General features: G+C 39.3%; 4 protein-coding genes across 4 annotated transcripts; 1 reads left to right on the top strand and 3 right to left on the bottom strand.

The window, feature by feature from the left end:
- Positions 1-617: 617 nt before the first annotated feature.
- On the top strand, positions 618-3352 carry LOC106167866 (uncharacterized). The gene is made up of 3 exons (XM_013546754.2): positions 618-732; positions 1552-2001; positions 2410-3352. The coding sequence occupies exons 2-3, from the start codon at positions 1713-1715 to the stop codon at positions 2556-2558; spliced, it is 438 nt and encodes a 145-aa protein (XP_013402208.2). The 5' UTR covers positions 618-732; positions 1552-1712; the 3' UTR covers positions 2559-3352.
- A 1215-nt stretch (positions 3353-4567) lies between these two features.
- LOC106167864 (uncharacterized) lies at positions 4568-6707 on the bottom strand. The gene is made up of 2 exons (XM_013546750.3): positions 6234-6707; positions 4568-5855 (listed from the first exon to the last, which is right to left on the bottom strand). The coding sequence occupies exons 1-2, from the start codon at positions 6574-6576 to the stop codon at positions 5059-5061; spliced, it is 1140 nt and encodes a 379-aa protein (XP_013402204.2). The 5' UTR covers positions 6577-6707; the 3' UTR covers positions 4568-5058.
- A 2112-nt stretch (positions 6708-8819) lies between these two features.
- LOC106167865 (uncharacterized) lies at positions 8820-13688 on the bottom strand. The gene is made up of 4 exons (XM_086994634.1): positions 13501-13688; positions 12246-12688; positions 9683-11976; positions 8820-9148 (listed from the first exon to the last, which is right to left on the bottom strand). Exons 2-3 carry the CDS (start codon positions 12532-12534, stop codon positions 11798-11800), a joined length of 468 nt encoding a protein of 155 aa, XP_086850760.1. The 5' UTR covers positions 12535-12688; positions 13501-13688; the 3' UTR covers positions 8820-9148; positions 9683-11797.
- Positions 13689-14061: 373 nt separating this feature from the next.
- Positions 14062-16939, bottom strand: LOC106167843 (uncharacterized). The gene is made up of 2 exons (XM_013546730.3): positions 16149-16939; positions 14062-15706 (listed from the first exon to the last, which is right to left on the bottom strand). The coding sequence occupies exons 1-2, from the start codon at positions 16486-16488 to the stop codon at positions 14457-14459; spliced, it is 1590 nt and encodes a 529-aa protein (XP_013402184.2). The 5' UTR covers positions 16489-16939; the 3' UTR covers positions 14062-14456.
- Between the last annotated feature and the right edge of the window lie 392 nt (positions 16940-17331).

Raw genomic sequence — 17331 nt, 5'->3', positions numbered from 1 at the left:
AGTTTTACCATGTATATGAAAAACTGTTTTAATTTTGAAAGGACATGAAAAAACTTGCCGCAAATTTCAGATGTTCTAGCAAATTAGCAGCAACAATTTTTCTAACAACAATCTACAAACTATTTAGTTTGCAGCAGTTTGCAGCAAGTTCGCCGCAAACATTTCATTATGAGTATCGCATATTATATTTAGTGTTATAAACTGTATATATTCTCTGAAAAAATGCTTCTACTATGTGTGTGGGGGGGGGGAGGTTTTTGTGGGGGAAGTGTCAACCTCACCTGGTGAAGACGAGCAGTGTTAAAAACTCTAATATATACCACACAATAAAATATTTTTGTCAGAATCTACTTTGTCAAACATCAATGCTTTGTCTTATTTGCAGTAAATCAAAACCCACGTGAGATCTTGTGTGATATAATACGTGGCACCAACAGCAATCCAAGGGCTATTGGCTTTTCATGCCGAATAGCAACGAGAAAAGAAAATGAGAATCAACAAAAATAAAAGTCTCAAAGCGTGTTTCACGTCTCGAAGCTCACAGTGAATAGTGGTGAAGCGGACAAAGGGGGGCTGAGCATTCAAAGACATTGCGTGTTTTAACTTACCTCCTTTCAGTGAAAAAAGCCTCGTCTGTTTGTATATGACTCAGACGCCTTTGCAACGTTAAGGTGCTCGGTGCTTTATACAACACTGTGGGTAGTCGACTGAAGAAATAGACTGGAAAGTAAGGTAAAGTGTAGTTTTACCTGTGATATATGATAGCCATTATCTAGCCTTACTCAGTACAGACACTCACTTAATGTAGCTTACTTGGGCCGACTGCTACAGGGGCCCAAAAGGGTCTCTCCAGGCTGATTTTTTTATATAAAAATCTGCTTTACTCTGATTACAAAACTCACTGAGTGAGGCACTTGCTCTCTAGCCCATTTTACATTCAATAGTATGAACCAACATAGCATGGTCAAGCCAAGCGAATTTAATAATTAGTTGATTCACGAGCGGGGAAGCTCTGGAAACAGGGTCGGCAGGCGAAATTTAATTCTGGTTTCGTTTTCTCGCCATACTGATGCTTAACAATTCAATTCAATTCATTTCTGTACTGGTACATAGATTATCATGACCTTGTACAATATAATATTACACCAACATAACCCGCTGAATGTAACGAGCATAAACTACTGAAGAATAAGTAAGGGTTGGTGGGAGAGGAAATGTCAAATCCACAGAATGAATTTAGAGCATAAATACAATAGCATAAAGGGTTTTCTTGGATCTCGTGTAAATTCCTCCCATTCACTCAAACAATTCCCAATGAACTTTTTCCCTTTGAAGAAAAGTAAGTGCGAGAAAATTTTCGATTTTCCTTAAATTAAAGTCGGTTGCGCTCGTTAACCAGCTCATCAATTTCGTCTGGCCTTACGGTGCTCCATAAAGATTAGTGGTTCATACGTGTGTTTCAAACTGCAAAAAGGAAGCCCTCAACCAGATTCTGCACAGATGATAAATAAATAAATATTTTGATTTAGTTGTTTATAATTTAACTTTCAGATCAGCTGAATACCGGGAAAATAGTGGAGAAAGACCTCACAATATACTAACTCAACTGCCGTCACGGACATCAACACAACCCGCATCTTGTTCTAGTATTGTGCGCACCCTGGAGCCACGGCGGCCGCCTTCACCACGCTGAAATAAACGCACCAACTGCAATGTCTGAGGGCGGGGAGTTGGGTAAACTTGGGGCTGAAGAGAGGGGTGCAGGGGAGGAAGAAGAGAAGGAGGAGGCTGCTCAAGATGAGTGTGCCAAGCCATTAGCGACAGAAGATGGCGAGAAGGTGGATCCAATACTGGAAAGCAACCGCAGAGAGGGGAAAGGCTCCGACTACCGTCGCTTGGTTGTCAATATAATCCTGGCCGTGTCTGTACTGCTTAACGTGGTCTTGATTGTCATCTTGGTCGTGTTGGCATCTAGGGAGTGTGCCCAAGGTGGGATTCAGGGTAAGAGTGAGAGAGAAGGTTATTTTCATACTTTTTTCTATACACGCTGTGGCGTGTCCCACGCCCCCTTGTGATACTTGTCTCGTGAGACTAGTTAAATATTTCAGTAAGACATGTTAAGTAGAGCTGAATATTAATTGGACTAGTGGTGGATAGATTAGAACCTATGACTTAGGACTTAAAAACTTGGGCAGTGGGAATAAAGCTGTTTGGAATTACACGACTGTTGTTGTATGCTCACTTCTTCTCGATCTATTATATAAAATCGAACCTTATACCATGGTGCCAGAGGCGACCTTGAATAGTTCTTTTAAACTAGTAGTGACGTTTGTTTAAACCACATCATGCTTATGAATTACAAAAGTTGTTTTATGTTGAAACAAACCATCTTTCTTCATTATCTTCAAGGGAATGCCGCAGTACAGTTTAACACTACTGTAGCCACGGAAACACCAGTTACACCAAGCACGACTTCCGGCATAGGGCCACTTACATCAAACAGGACTACACCACCCGTGATAACTTCTACCGTGTCCACGACAGCAGGCGGTCCATAGAGTTGGGGAAGAAGAAAGAAGAAAAAATTGTAAAAAATGTGTGTTATCACTACCATCTACCAGGGTGGCAGATATTATAGGCAATTTTTCAAAAAGCCAGAGAATCAAATGATTGTCTATATATCTAAACCCATATCTGTGCATATCTTGAGAAAAATCAATCTGTCGCCCTGGTAGAGGGTATGTTATCACGGATATGGGAGGTGGTGTAGGCGGCATTCACCGTCCAATTCCCCCTTTATTTTTGGAAATTATTTCAGAGGGAATTTTTTTAAAGTGTCAGCTTTAAAATGTACAGCTTTTTGTTTCCAGTATTTCATAAATATCAATTTTTTCCAATCCGCCAGCGTCTTGATGAGTACCATAGACGATACAAATAAACTGCTTGTATGTACTGTAGGCCTACAACAGCTGATCCCCTCCTCCACCCCACCCTACCCTACTCTGCCCCGCCCTACCCCACATTCAACAGATGACCCCCACCCCCACCCCCACCCCCACCCTCACGCATTCTCTTGGCTCTGGGTAGAATGCAGAAAAAGCTGGTGAACATTGGAAACAAGAGGAGTGTCAGTCTGTTGAACTGATTGCATTCAACGGAGTCGGATTATTGGAAATGAATCCATAGATTATATCTTTATGTTTGAGTTATAATACGAAAAGGAATTAAGCATAAAAGTCTTTTAAGAAGAATGATGTTTGTTTGCACATGGGGATATATGGCGGACACGTCTGTTTTATGAATAAAAAATAATAATTGTATTTATTTGAAATAAAGGTATCAATGGTCTCATTTTTATGTTATCATGTCTGAGCAGAACATTACAAAACTTAAATTCTTGAAAAGCTCAAAACAAAGAACATAGAGTAAAGTTTTTCTGCCTTTTAACTTTATTTTTGACAAATATTTGACAGAAAGTTCCTTAAAATAGAAGCTATTCTTAACAGTTATTCATATACAGTATAACAACAATATCAATATATCAATTTAGTTAGTAAAGCTTTGGTTCAAATTGTTATATGAATGCACATTAGGAAGTTATTCATGAGTTAGGAAAGATTCCAAAAAAAAATTTTTTCTTAACAGGTTATAGGTCATGGCTTATATTGTCTCTTTGAGCCTCAATTTCAGCTTTGTAAAACGATGTTACATGTAATGCAAAGGGAACAAATATGGTGAGAACTAAAAAATAATAACATAACAGACATTAAAAACTATTTGACTTGCCACTGATATATGCAGAATTTAGGTTACACACATCATGGACAAGCCACTCCCAATTATAACACCCCTCCCCAAAAGTATGCTTTTGACACTGCCATATTAAATTGCATATATCTCCATCTTCACAGGGATTTCAGCTAAAAAATTGCATCAACATATTAGCCTGAAATTGATCATTCCAGATCAAATTTCAAAAGTTCTTGTTGTGTAATTACAAGTACTGAAAATAACCCCAAAGTTGGTATTTTTGGGGGAAATCATTTTTAATTATTTCTGCTGTATATACATTTAACTACTTTATTAGAATATTGTGTTCTAGGATTATAGTATTTGGTAGGGCAAGTGGGCATGAGTCGTGTCCTAATGAATAGCAGGTCACTGGGTCTTGGTCAAGGTCACTGTTTTCTCTTATATAAAAAAATTTGTGAACATACTTAATTGAACCTATAGAATGCTTGGTCTTTGGGTTATTTTTACTTCGAATGGACAGAAAATTTTAAAGCAATGCATTTTAGATACAAGTGCCTTGGATGGGCACTGGCAATTAACTTTGGCCACTTGGAAGTTTACATGATCATTTTTTTTTTTTTTTTACATTTTTAATAACCGGGACGAATTTGTTTTTGGTGCAAGACTTTTCATATGCTAGATTAAATATTAACAGATTTGGTTATATCATATTTATGGGGGCTAAACAAGAATAGACCTTTTATAAATATCAAGATTATTTTTATATCGTCCACGTCACTTTTTGGTGACTATTTATTAGCATAACTTTACCAAATTCTTTCAAATTGTTTATTATGTGTTGCTTCACATGAAAAATTGTTAAGAATACAAAAATATTATACAGCAAAATTTTAAGTTGTGAACATTAGTTGTGAACATTACAACCTAGATGATATGGTAATACAAGATGAATATTTGTTCTAAAAACAAAATTTAAACACACAATAATAAAATATATCCTGGTATTATGAAAAATCTTTGCAGTTTTATAAATATTACAACTCCAGTGTTTTCAGATTTTACTTTATTTACTTATTATACTGGTTAGGGTGAGCCTGACCTACGTGGGCGAGGTTTACCTGTAAAAATGAATGGGAAGCGGACTTTCTAACATGGGAGGCTGTCTGTCAAGCTGCACCGGAACAAACTCCTTACGTAGAATGTTCGCAATTGTAATCTAACATCTATTCGAATTTGTTTGTCTTTGCTAACTAAACAGCTAGCAAACTGGCCATTTTGTTTTCATTTTCTTTTCTTTCTCCATCCCTAAGGTAAGGGGTCTGATGTCGCGCTGGGCGGTTCTGACAACAGGGTATCATCGTATGAAGTAGTTAAATCTGATGTAATAGTTGGTTCTGATGTCTCAGTTGACTCTGACGTCATAGTTGGTTCTGAAGACGAAATTAGTTCTGTTGAAGTTGCCAAATCAGGCGACGTTATTTCTTCTGACGTGGTAGTCATTACTGACGTAGTTGTCAGGTCTGACATAGTAGTTGTTTCTGACGTGGTAGTTGGTTCTGATGTCTCAGTTGGTTCTGACGTCATAGTCGGTTCTGAAGACGTAGTGGGATCTGTAGAAGATGCCAATTCTGAAGTAGTTGGTTCTGACGTGATAGTTGGTTCTGCAGAGGATGCCAATTCTGAAGCAGTTGGTTCTGACGTGATAGGTGGTTCTGCAGAGGATGCCAATTCTGAAGTAGTTGGTTCTGACGTGATAGTTGGTTCTGCAGAAGATGCCAATTCTGAAGCAGTTGGTTCTGACGTGATAGGTGGTTCTGATGTCTCAGTTGGTTCTGACGTCATAGTCGGTTCTGAAGACGTAGTGGGATCTGTAGAAGATGCCAATTCTGAAGTAGTTGGTTCTGACGTGATAGGTGGTTCTGATGTCTCATTTGGCTCTGACGTCATAGTCGGTTCTAAAGACGTAGTCGGTTCTGCAGAAGATGCCAATTCTGGCAACGTTATTTCTTCTGGCGTGGTAGTCATTTCTGACGTCGTAGTCGGTTCTAACTCTGTGGTTATTTCTGAAATAGTACTACTTGGTTCTGACGTGGTAGTCAGCTCTGAAAAAATAACACAAGCATACAGTAAAGTACACAGCATGGTACATTCTATAAATCTACTAGAGGTATGGTACATGTATTACACTGTACAATGTTATTAGGGCCCATTCCCACTAAAACTATCGTTCTACGTAGATTGATCCAACTCTGCAGGGATTCTTGGTGAATGATATCAGATTAAAATATTAACATTTCTCTTTTTTACCGCTCGCGCAATCAACAGCTTCTCTGTATTCTACTCAACGGCAGGAGGGGGCATTCAGCATTTGCATTCAGTAAGAGTCCCCGCGGAGTTAGATCGTTTCATTCATAAAACGAAAGTTTCTATGAGAATGAGCCCTAAGACTGTTAGAAAGGGATTTATTTGAGCAGACTCACCTTGATTCCTACATGTACAGTTACGTGCGTTGTATTCAGAAGTAGCCACAATAAATGCGACAACCAAGACAACATTAAGTAAAACAGAAAGAGACAGAAAACCGTAGAGAGCCAGCCGGCGGTATTTAATTCTCTTTTCCGCTTTCTTCGAAGTCCCGAGTTCTGCATACACCCCTTCGTTCGTTGGCTTCTGCAGTGGCTCATAGTTGTTAGTCCCAGCATCGTGCACATCATCGTACGCGTCAGACTGTGGCCTCGTGTTCCTATTTGAAGTGACCTCATAACCTGGCTCATACACATGGATATCGGTCATTTCCACGGTTTGTCGCTTAGTGGTTGCCATAATTTTTCTAGAGTTCCACGACAATGTCCCTAACTAGTGTCAGAACTGAACTCAGCTCCGTCGAAATACTAAATAAACTAGGGTGGGGCTCATTTTTTCGTTACTTAACTGGGTGCCTTCCCTATTTAGGTTTTCACCTCAAATCACTTCCGGGTTGTTCTTTTCAAGATGTGCTCTGGGTCACAGTTGATATTGTTCCTTTTACTTCGACGAACACCTGAGTTTTATTTCAACCATATACACGGTTCGTTTCATAAAGCACTGGTGCCCCTTTTGGATGTCCCAGGCGCCCAAGATGTCGCTCAATTTTCGCACCACTTGTCTCGTGTGACTAGATAAAATTTAAAGTTTATAATCAATAGATAATGTTTTAATAAGATATGTAATGTTAAGATGTGTAGTAATATTAAGTGGCCGTATAACATAAACATCTCACACCACCCTTGTTTTTAATACTGCACAATGGTCAACTCTAATCCCATCCATACATTTTAAATTTGTATAGAAATGTAATTTAATCTGGTGTCTCATTTAACACTCGTTTTCCACAACACAGATTTTATATCGCAACTAACACAACCCTCTGCCTCAAATAACACTAAACTAGTCCTCCTTGCTGTAACTGGATACACACATATCGCAACGGTGGCGACATAACTCTCGAAAAATTATTGACGACGTAGACCGAGATTCGAACTTGTGGCTTTTGGCTTTCCGTTACCTTGGTTGATGATAGTTTTGGATTTTTTGCAACCATGTAAGCTACCGACTGGCTCTTAACTAACCCTGCTACCCTCCTTACATACATGCTTCCTCTTATAGTAATAAATAGTGATTTTTAAAAATTATTATGGCAAATATGGTACATGTCATAGTCTAGAACTGGAACCTTGTCACCAACAGTGCAGAGTTACCACGGAGCCGCAAAAGTTTCGTTGTGACCATTCCCAGACCCTATCGTACTAACAGTGGATCGATCTATCTCCAAGCCCCTGGATTATCCTTGGTGCCTCGTATTTTGTCACGCAAGGTTTAACATGGGCTTTGATGTACTGCACATAAGACAAAGCATTTAAAGATATTCATAAAAGCTTGACAAGGTAGATTCTGCCAAAAATATTTTATTGTGTTGTACATAGTCGGATAGTTTTTAACATGCACTATTCGACTTCACCAGGCGGGGTTATGGACCCTGTATGCCTTCCAGCTCCTACTCCCATCCCCCACAAAAACCCTGCCCTTCACCCCCCCCCCCCTTCCACACGCATACATACACAGAGTATTAGTATCTCTTGCTGCAAAACAGCTGCAAACTAAACAGTTTTCAAGAAATAGTTTGCAGGTTGTTGCAAGAAAAAAAGTTGCTGCAAATTTGCAAGAACATCTAAAGTTTACGGCAAGTTTTCGTGAAGTCTTCATGCCCTTTCAAATTTAAAACAGGTTTTTTATACATGTTAAAAACTCCTTCTTAAAAATATGCAGCAAATTTGCGGCAACGGTTTGCAAGAAGCATTAAATTCTGCTAAGGGTAAATGTTGCTTCAAGTTAGATATCGGATATAACAGATTATTCCTTCCTCAACAACCATGGTTAAGTTACATGACGATGCAACAACTTGAATGCCCATTATTTAATTGTATTTTACCTCGCATACTACAAAAAATGTCAACTAAATTATAAACTCCTGACATAGAATGTTGGCAATTGTACTCTAACATCTATTCGAAAATGTTTTGTCTTTGCCAGCTGAGCAGGTAGCAAACTGTTTATTTTGTTTTCATTTTCTTTTCTTTCTTCGTCCCCAAGGAGGGGGGCCTGGTGTTGTCGTGACGAACGTTGCAGTCATGCTGGCTGTTAAAACTGATTCTGATGTAGTAGTCAGTTCTGATGTCATAGTCGGTACTGACGTCGGGGTCTGCTCGTACATAAGATAAGATAAGATAAGAGTTTATTCAGCCATTAATATATAAATATAAAATTCATATAAAACGGAAATTGGACTGCTATTCGGGTTACAAATTATAAATAAATAAATTATAAATTTCCATTTTTGTTGTTAAAATAAGACACAGCAGATGGGTAAAAACTCTTTAAAAACCTTTTAGATCCCTTAAAAGTTAAAAGCCTGCAGTTGCTCGGTAAAAATTTAAAAAGCCCATGTGCGGGGTGGGTATAGTCAGACATGATTTTCTCTGTTTTTGTTACTGATCTATTAGTATAGATGGCACCTAGAGAGGGTACATGAATGAAGTACTTGACTCTGGCGTAATAGTTGGTTCTGACGTTGTAGTCGGTTCTGAAAATGGGGTCAGTTCTGTTAAAGTTGCCCATTCTGGCGACGTAATTTGTTCTAACGTGATAGTCATTTCTCGCGAAGTTGTCAGTTCTGACGTGGTAGTAGTTTCTGACGAGGAAGTCAGCTCTGATGTCATAGTCATTTTTAATGTAGTCACTTCTGATGTAGTTGTTTCTGATTTCGTCATGAAATTAGTTGTGGGAACAGACGTTTCAGTTGGAATCCAGCTGTATTGGGTCATTTCACTGCGTATCCCATTGAAGGTATCATTTTCTCCTAAAACAGATCAACAGTGCGAAGCTATGTTTTTTTTTGTGTGTGTGTGAATTTATGAAGTTCCTGTGATTTCAGTGCGAGCAAAAACTATTGATCAGTTAAGTTGCTTATTAGAATACAGATAGTAAATAACAGTAAAACACAAGCATACTATGACCTTTACAGGATGATAACTGCTCAGTGAGAGGCCTATAAATTTACTAGAGGTCTAGCAATATACAAAACTAAAACGGCTTATTCCCAATAAAACTATCATTCTACGTATATTGATCCAACTTCGTAGGGAATCTTGTTGAATGATATCAGAGTAACATATTTTAAAACACGTCTCTTCTTTTAAACGTACTCGCGTAATCAACAGCTTTCCTGTGTTCTTCTCAACAGCAGAAGAAGGCATGTTAATCTGCTAATCAGTTTGCATTCAGCGAGAGTCCCCGCGGAGTAGCATCAATCTACGTTTCATTCATGAATCGAAAGTTCCATTGGGAATGAGCCCTAAGACTGTTAGTGGGGGATTTATTTGAGCAGACTCACCTTGATTTCTACAGTGACATGCGCAGTATTCAGAAGTAGCCACAATAAATGCCACAACCAAGACAACATTGAGTAAAACAGAAAGAGACAGAAAACCGTAGAGAGCCAGCCGGCGGTATTCAATTTTCTTTCCCGCTTTCTTCGAATCATCGAGCTTTGCATACACGTCTTCATTCGTTGGCTTCTGCAGTGGCTCATAGTTGTTAGTCCCAGCATCGTGCACATCATCGTACGCGTCAGACTGTGGCCTCGTGGTCGTATTTGAAGGGACCTCGTAACCTGGCTCATACACATGAATATTGGCCATTTCCACGGTTTGTCGCTTGGTGGTTGCCATAATTTTATTAGAGTTTCCGGCAATTTCCCTAACTAGTTTCAGAACTGCACTCAGCTCCGTCAAAATACTAAATAAACTAGGGCGAGGCTCGTTTTATCGTTTGTTAACTGGGTGCCTTCCCTATTTGCGTATCTCCTCAAATCACTTCCGGGTTGTTCTTTTCAAGATGTGCTCTAGTTCACAGTTGATATTGTGCCATTTACTTTGACGAACACCTGAGTTTTATTTAAACCATATACAGGGTTCGTTTCATAAAGCACTGTTGCCCCTTTTGGATGTCCCAGGCGCCCAAGATGTCGCTAAATTTTTGCACCACTTTTCTTGTGTGACTAGATAAAATCTAAAGTTTATAATCAATAGGTAATGTTTTAATAAGATATGTAATGTAGAGATGGGTGTTAATATTAAGTGACCGTATAAAATAAACATCTCATATCACCCCTTGTTTTTAATACTGCACAATGGTCACCTCTAATCCGATCCATACATTTGAAATGAGTATACGAATGTAATTTAATATGGTGTCTTAGTTATCACCCGTTTTCCACACCATAGTTTTTATATCGCAACTAACACATCCCTCTGCCTCAAATAACACTAAACTAGTCCTCCTTGCTGTAACCGGATACACGCGTTGCAATAGTAGCGACGTAACTCTTGAAAAAATTATTGGCGGCGCAGACTTAATGATAAAGACCAGCAATATTTTTTTTTTTAATTTAATTTTTATTTTATTTTATTTTTTTTGCAAAAGGTAATTTTCCCGGACCACGAGAGCCTATGGTAAACTGACAAGCTTCATCAGAGATTCGCACTCGTGGCTTTTCGTTACCCTGGTTTATGATGATTTTGGATTTTTTGCAACCACGCAAGCTACCGTAACTGCCCTTTAGCTAACCCGGCTACCCTCCGTTCATACATGTTTCCTCCTATAGTAATAAATTGCAATTTTTAAAAATTATTTTGGCAAAAAAAGTTACACGTCTAGAACTCGAAGCCGACTACAAGTGTGATCATGTCACGAAGAGTGCAGAGTTACCACAGAGCCGCAGAAGCTTCGTTGCTAAGCCTTAGATCAAATAGAAACTTCCTACCTTGTCACGGAGAGGGCCAGTTTGGATATTTATGTATATACAGTATCTGCACTTACAATCGATCTACCCAGACGTGACAACATAAAAAATGAGACCATTTATTTCAAATAAAAAATACAATTGATTTTTTATTTATAAAACAGACGTGTCCGCCATAAGACCCCAATAAACATTACAAATAAAATACAATGAACATCCTCCTTGTAAAATAACTTTTAGGCTTAATTTCTTATTCGTGTTGTTGCTCAAAATTAAAAATATAAACTATGGGTTCATTCCCAATGATCCAACTCCGTTAAATGCAATCATTTCAACAGATTAACAGCCATCTTCTTGTTTCCAACGCACCCGTATAATTACCCACTTTTTTCTGTTTTCTACCCAGCGCCAAGAGGAAGCTTGTTAATCTGCTAAACGGATAGCATTCAGCGAGAGTCCCAGCGATCAATATACGTAGAACGATAGTTTCCTTGACAATAAGCCCTATGGCAAAGTTTAAATTTTGTGCTTACAATACATAAAAGCAGGTTATTTGTACCGTCTGTGGTACTCATCAATGCTGACAGATGGGAGAAAAATAAGATATTTATATATATTTATATTGGGGGTTGCGGGCGGTGAAAGATGCCACCCAACTCCCCCTCCCCGCTTTCTTCGGTCCTGTGAATATGCATGTTTTTATTATCATTTTCTCTTCTTTCTTCTTCCCCAACTCGATGGACCGCCTGCTGTCGTGGACACGGTAGAAGTTATCACGGGTGGTGTAGTCCTGTTTGATGTAAGCGACCCTATACCGGCAGTCGTGCGTGGTGTAACTGGTGTTTCCGTGGCAACAGTGCTGTTAAACTGCACTGCGGCATTCCCTTGAAGTCAGTGAAGAAAGATGGTTTGTTTCAATAAAAAAACAATTTTTATAATGATAAGCATGAAATGGTTTGAACATCTAAACGTAACTAGTTGCTAAAAACAAGAACATCGAAATTATTAGATCACAAATTTAGATCAGACTAAAGAGTCACTGAATTAGTAAAACGAGAGAAGGCAAAATTTCATTAGAACCGAAATCCCAAATTTAAAGCCCCACATACAAAAGTATAGAAAAAAGCTCACTCTCTTTCTCTTTCTCTCTTACCCTGTATGCCACCTTGGGCACACTCCTTAGAAGCCACCACAACCAAGATGACAATCAAGACCACGTTAAGCAGAACAGACACGGCCAGGATTATATTGACAACCAAGCGACGGTAGTCGGAGCCTTTCCCCTCTCTGCGGTTGCTGTCCAGAATTGGAGCTACCTTCTCACCATCTTCTGTCGCTAATGGCTTGGCACACTCATCTTGAGCAGCCTCCTCCTTCTCTTCTTCCTCCCCTGCACCCCTCTCTTCAGCCCCAAGTTTACCCAGCTCCCCGCCCTCAGACATTGCAGTTGGTGCGTTTATTTCAGCGTGGTGAAGGCGGCCGCCGTGGCCCCGGGGTGCGCTCAATATAAGAGGCGGTTGTGTCGATGTCCGCGAAGGCAGTTGAGTTAGTTTATCTTGAGGTCTTTTTTCACTTTTTTCCTGGTTTTCAGCTGACCTGAAACTTTAAATTACAAACAACTAAATCGAAATATATTTTTATTCACTTATATGTCATCTGTGCAGAATCTGGTTGGAGGCTTGCGATATGCAGTTTTCAACACATGAACGTATCATACAGTTATGGAGCACCGTAAGGTCAGGCGAAATTGATAAGCTGGTTAACGAGCGCAACCGACTTTAATTTGGGGAAAATCGGAAATTATCTCGCACTCATTTTCCTTCAAAGGAAAAAAATTCATTGGGAATTGAGTTTATAGGAGGAATTTACACGAGATCCTAGGGAAAACTTGTGGTGTTGTGTTTATGTTCTAATTCACCCACACTCTGGATTTGACATATCCTCTCCCGCCGACCCTAAACTAAACTTCAACAGGTTATGCCTGTGTTATATTATATTGTTCAAGGTCATGATAATCTATGCATCAGTACAGAAATAAACTGATTGGATTAAATTATTAAACATCAAAATGACGAGAAATCAAAAGCAAAATTAAATTTGTCTGTCGACCCTGTTTGCAGAGAGTCGCCGCTTGTTCATCAACTTATCATCATAATTATGCTTTGTTAGTTCAAATTGTTGAATGTAAAATGGGTAAGAGAGCAAGTTTCTCACTCCGTGAGTTTTGTAATCAGGATCACAGTTACGCGCTGTTGGTTGAAGAGGATTTCTGTTTTACAAATCAGCCTGGAGAGACCCTTTTGGGCCCCTGTAGCAGTCGGCCCATGATGGCTACATTAAGTGTGTAACTGTACTGCTTAAGGCCAGATGATGGCTATCTTATATCACAGGTAAAGGTTATACTGTACCTTGTTTGCTAGTCTTCTTTTTCAGCCGTCTACTCCCAGTGTTGTAAAAAAAAGCACCGAGTACCTGAAAGCTTGCACTGCAAAGGCGTCTGTGTCATACAAATAGAAAAAGTTTTTCTTATTGAAAGGAGGTAAACCAACGCACGCAATGTCTTTGTATGCTCAGCCCCCTTTGCCCGCTTCGCCGCTATTTACAGTGAGATTAGAGGCGTGAAACACCCTTTAAGACGTTTACTTTTTGTTGATTCTTATTTTCCGATCTGGTTGCTCTTCAGTGTGAAAAACCAATAGCGCTTGGATTATCGTTCGTGACTCGTATTTTGTCACGCAAAGTTTAACATGGGCTTTGATATACTGAACATAAGACAAAGCATTTAAAGATATTCATAAAAGCTTGACAAAGTAGATTCTGACAAAAATAATTTATTGTGCTGTACATAGTCGGAGATTTTTTAACACTGTTCGTCTTCACCAGGTGGGGTTGACACATGGCCTGAAAAAGCAATATGAGGACCCTGTATACCTTCCAGCTCCTACTCCCCTCCCGCACAAAAAAACTCCCCTTCACCCCCCCCCCCTCCACACGCACACATACACAGAGTACTAGTATCTCTTGCTGCAAAACTGCTGCAATCTAAACAGTTTTCAAGAAACAGTTTGCAGGTTGTTGCAAGAAAAAATGTTGCTGCAAATTTGCAAGAGCATCTACAGTTTGCGGCGAGTTTTCTTGAAGTCTTCACATTATTCTATCTTCAACAACCATGGTTAAAATACATGTACATGAAGATGCGACAACTTGAATGCCCATTAACTATATGTAATTTTTATCTCGCATACTACTAAAATACCAACTAAATGATAAAATTCTTATATAGAATGTTGGCAATTGTACTCTAACATCTATTCGAAATTGTTTTGTCTTTATTAGCTAAACAGGTAGCAAACTGTTTATTTTTTCATTTTCTTTTCTTTCTTCGTCCCCAAGGAGAGGGGCCTAGTGTTGTCGTGACGGGCATTGCCGTCATGCTGGCTGTTAACACTGATTCTGATGAAGTAGTCAGTTCTGACATCATAGTCGTTACTGACGATGAAGTCTGCTCGTATGAAGTACTTGACTCTGACATGGTAGTTAGTTCTGATGTCATAGTTGATTCTGACGTCGTAGTTGGTATTGACGTGCTAGTCGGTCCTGGGCTAGTAGTTGATTCTGACGTCATAGTCGGTTCTGAAGAGGGAGTCAGTTCTGTTAAAGTTGCCCATTCTGGCGATGTAATTTGTTCCGAAGTGGTAGTCATTTCTGACGAAGTTGTGAGTTCTGTCGTAGTAGTTGGTTCTGACGATGTAGTCATTTCTGACGAAGTTGTCAGTTCTGTCGACGTAGTTGCTTCTGACGATGTAGTCATTTCTGACGAAGTTGTCATTTCTGTCATAGTAGTTGATTCTGACGATGTAGTCATTTCTGACGAAGTTGTCATTTCTGTCTTAGTAGTTGGTTCTGACGACATAGTCATTTCTGACGAAGTTGTGAGTTGTGTCGTAGAAGTTGGTTCTGACGATGTAGTCATTTCTGACGAAGTTGTGAGTTCTGTCATAGTAGTTGATTCTGACGATGTAGTCATTTCTGACGAAGTTGTGAGTTCTGTCGTAGTAGTTGATTCTGACGATGTAGTCATTTCTGATGAAGTTGTCATTTCTGTCGTAGTAGTTGGTTCTGACGACGTAGTCATTTCTGACGAAGTTGTGAGTTCTGTCGTAGTAGTTGGTTCTGACGATGTAGTCATTTCTGACGAAGTTGTGAGTTCTGTCGTAGTAGTTGATTCTGACGAGGTAGTCATTTCTGACGAAGTTGTCAGTTCTGTCGTAGTAGTTGGTTCTGACGATGTAGTCATTTCTGACGAAGTTGTCAGTTCTGTTGTAGTAGTTGATACTGACGATGAAGTCATTTCTGACGAAGTTGTCAGTTCTGTCGTAATAGTTGGTTTTGACGTGGTAGTCATTTCTGACGCTGTTGTCATTTCTGAATTAGTACTACTCGGTTCTGACGTGGTAGTCAGCTCTGATGTCATAGTCATTTTTAATGTAGTCACTTCTGATGTAGTTAGTTCTGATTTCGCCATGAAATTAGTTGTAGGAACAGACGTTCCAGTTGAAATCCAGCTGTATTGTGTCATTTCACTGCGTGTCCCATTGAAGGTATCATTTTCTCCTAAAACAGGTCAACAGTTAAGCGAAACCATGTATTGTCATTTTGTGAATTTATGAAACTGCTGTGAATTTATTGCGAGCAAAAGATATTGATTACGCCTATAAATTTACTACAGATATAGTAATATACATGTAAGGACTTATTACCAATGAAACTATCGTTCTATGTAGATTGATCCAACTTCGTAGGGAATCTCGTTGAATGATATCAGAGTAACATATTTTAAAACACTTCCCCTCTTCTTTTTAACGTACTCGCGTAATAAACAGCTTTCCTAAATTCTCTTCAACGGCAGGAGGAGGCATGTTAAACTGCTAATCTGTTTGCATTCAGCGAGAGTCCCCACGGAGTTGTATCAAACTACGTTTCATTCAAGAATAGAAAGTTCCATTGAATTTGAGCCCTAAGACTGTTAGGGAGGGATTTATTTGAGCAGACTCACCTTGATTCCTACAGTGACATGCGCAGTATTCAGAAGTAGCCACAATGAATGCGACAACCAAGACAACATTGAGTAAAACAGAAAGGGACAGAAAACCGTAGAGAGCCAGCCGGCGGTAATCAATTTTCTTTCCCGCTTTCTTCGAATCACCGAGCTTTGCATACACCTCTTCATTCGCTGGCTTCTGCAGTGCCTCATAGTTGTTAGTCCCAGCATCGTGCACATCATCGTACGCGTCAGACTGTGGCCTCGTGGTCGTATTTGAAAGAACCTCGTAAGTTGGCTCATACACGTGGATATCAGTCATTTCTAGGGTTTGTCGCTTGCTGGTTGCCATCATTTTTGTAGATTTTCCTGGCAATTTTTTTCTTACTAGCGCCAGAACTACACTCAGCTCCGTCAAAATTCTAAATAAACTAGGGTGGGGCTCGTGTTTCTGTTTGTAAACTGGGTGCCTTCCCTGTTTACCTTTTCTTCTTCAATCACTTCCGGGTTTTCTTTTCAAGATGTGCTCTCAAATGTGATGAACGGGGAGGCTGAATGCACGCGATGAGTTCCGGTTCACAGTTGATCTTACACCCTTTCTTTTCACGAACACCTGAGTTTTATTTAAACCACATACACAGTTCGTTTCATAAAGCACTGGTGCCCCATTAAGCTGTCGCAGGCCCCCCTTAGATGTCGCTTGATGCTCGTGACACTTGACAATATTTTTTATTACTCTTGTTATCATTATAATGAAATTTCGTATATAGACTATCGTTGTACAGTGCCAATGAAAAAAGAAATGTCAAGGCTAAATAAACTACCAGTATCACTCATCTCGGGAGGCTGGATAATAATTATAGTTTATCATTAATAGGTAATATTTTAATAAGATATGTAATGTAGAGAAGGGTACAAGTAGCACTGGTGTTGGGTAGATTAATTTATAGGTAATATTTTAATAAGATATCTAATGTAGAGAAGGGTATAAATAAGACTAGTGGTTGGTGGATAAAGATAGAACTTGGGCAGTGGGAATGAAGATGTTTGGAAATTCACGACTCTTGTTGCTTACTTCTTCTCGAGCGGTGAATAGAAACTCGAACCTTGAAGGATCGTATTTACTATGTTAGATTAGGACAACATGAAACATTTTACGATGTCCTTATTCAACCTTGTGAAAAAGGAATTGAATGAC

This window comes from Lingula anatina, chromosome 8 (genome assembly GCF_051362555.1).
Source record: "Lingula anatina isolate TDL-2025a chromosome 8, LinAna3.0, whole genome shotgun sequence".
Lineage (NCBI taxonomy): Eukaryota > Metazoa > Brachiopoda > Lingulata > Lingulida > Lingulidae > Lingula > Lingula anatina.
The sequence above is the reverse complement of the archived record's forward strand: the minus strand, read 5'-3'. Positions and strand labels throughout refer to the sequence as shown.

What these genes read in the sequence shown, in the direction of transcription:
- LOC106167866 (XM_013546754.2), top strand. Translation starts at nt 1,713, where the DNA reads ATGTCTGAGGGCGGGGAGTTGGGTAAACTTGGGGCTGAAGAGAGGGGT. An exon ending in TGCCCAAGGTGGGATTCAGG is followed by an intron (nt 2,002 to 2,409) that starts GTAAGAGTGAGA and finishes ATTATCTTCAAG; the next exon opens with GGAATGCCGCAGTACAGTTT.
- LOC106167864 (XM_013546750.3), bottom strand. Translation starts at nt 6,576, where the DNA reads ATGGCAACCACTAAGCGACAAACCGTGGAAATGACCGATATCCATGTG. An exon ending in CTGTACATGTAGGAATCAAG is followed by an intron (nt 5,856 to 6,233) that starts GTGAGTCTGCTC and finishes TTATTTTTTCAG; the next exon opens with AGCTGACTACCACGTCAGAA.
- LOC106167865 (XM_086994634.1), bottom strand. Translation starts at nt 12,534, where the DNA reads ATGTCTGAGGGCGGGGAGCTGGGTAAACTTGGGGCTGAAGAGAGGGGT. An exon ending in TGCCCAAGGTGGCATACAGG is followed by an intron (nt 11,977 to 12,245) that starts GTAAGAGAGAAA and finishes ACTGACTTCAAG; the next exon opens with GGAATGCCGCAGTGCAGTTT.
- LOC106167843 (XM_013546730.3), bottom strand. Translation starts at nt 16,488, where the DNA reads ATGATGGCAACCAGCAAGCGACAAACCCTAGAAATGACTGATATCCAC. An exon ending in ATGTCACTGTAGGAATCAAG is followed by an intron (nt 15,707 to 16,148) that starts GTGAGTCTGCTC and finishes GACCTGTTTTAG; the next exon opens with GAGAAAATGATACCTTCAAT.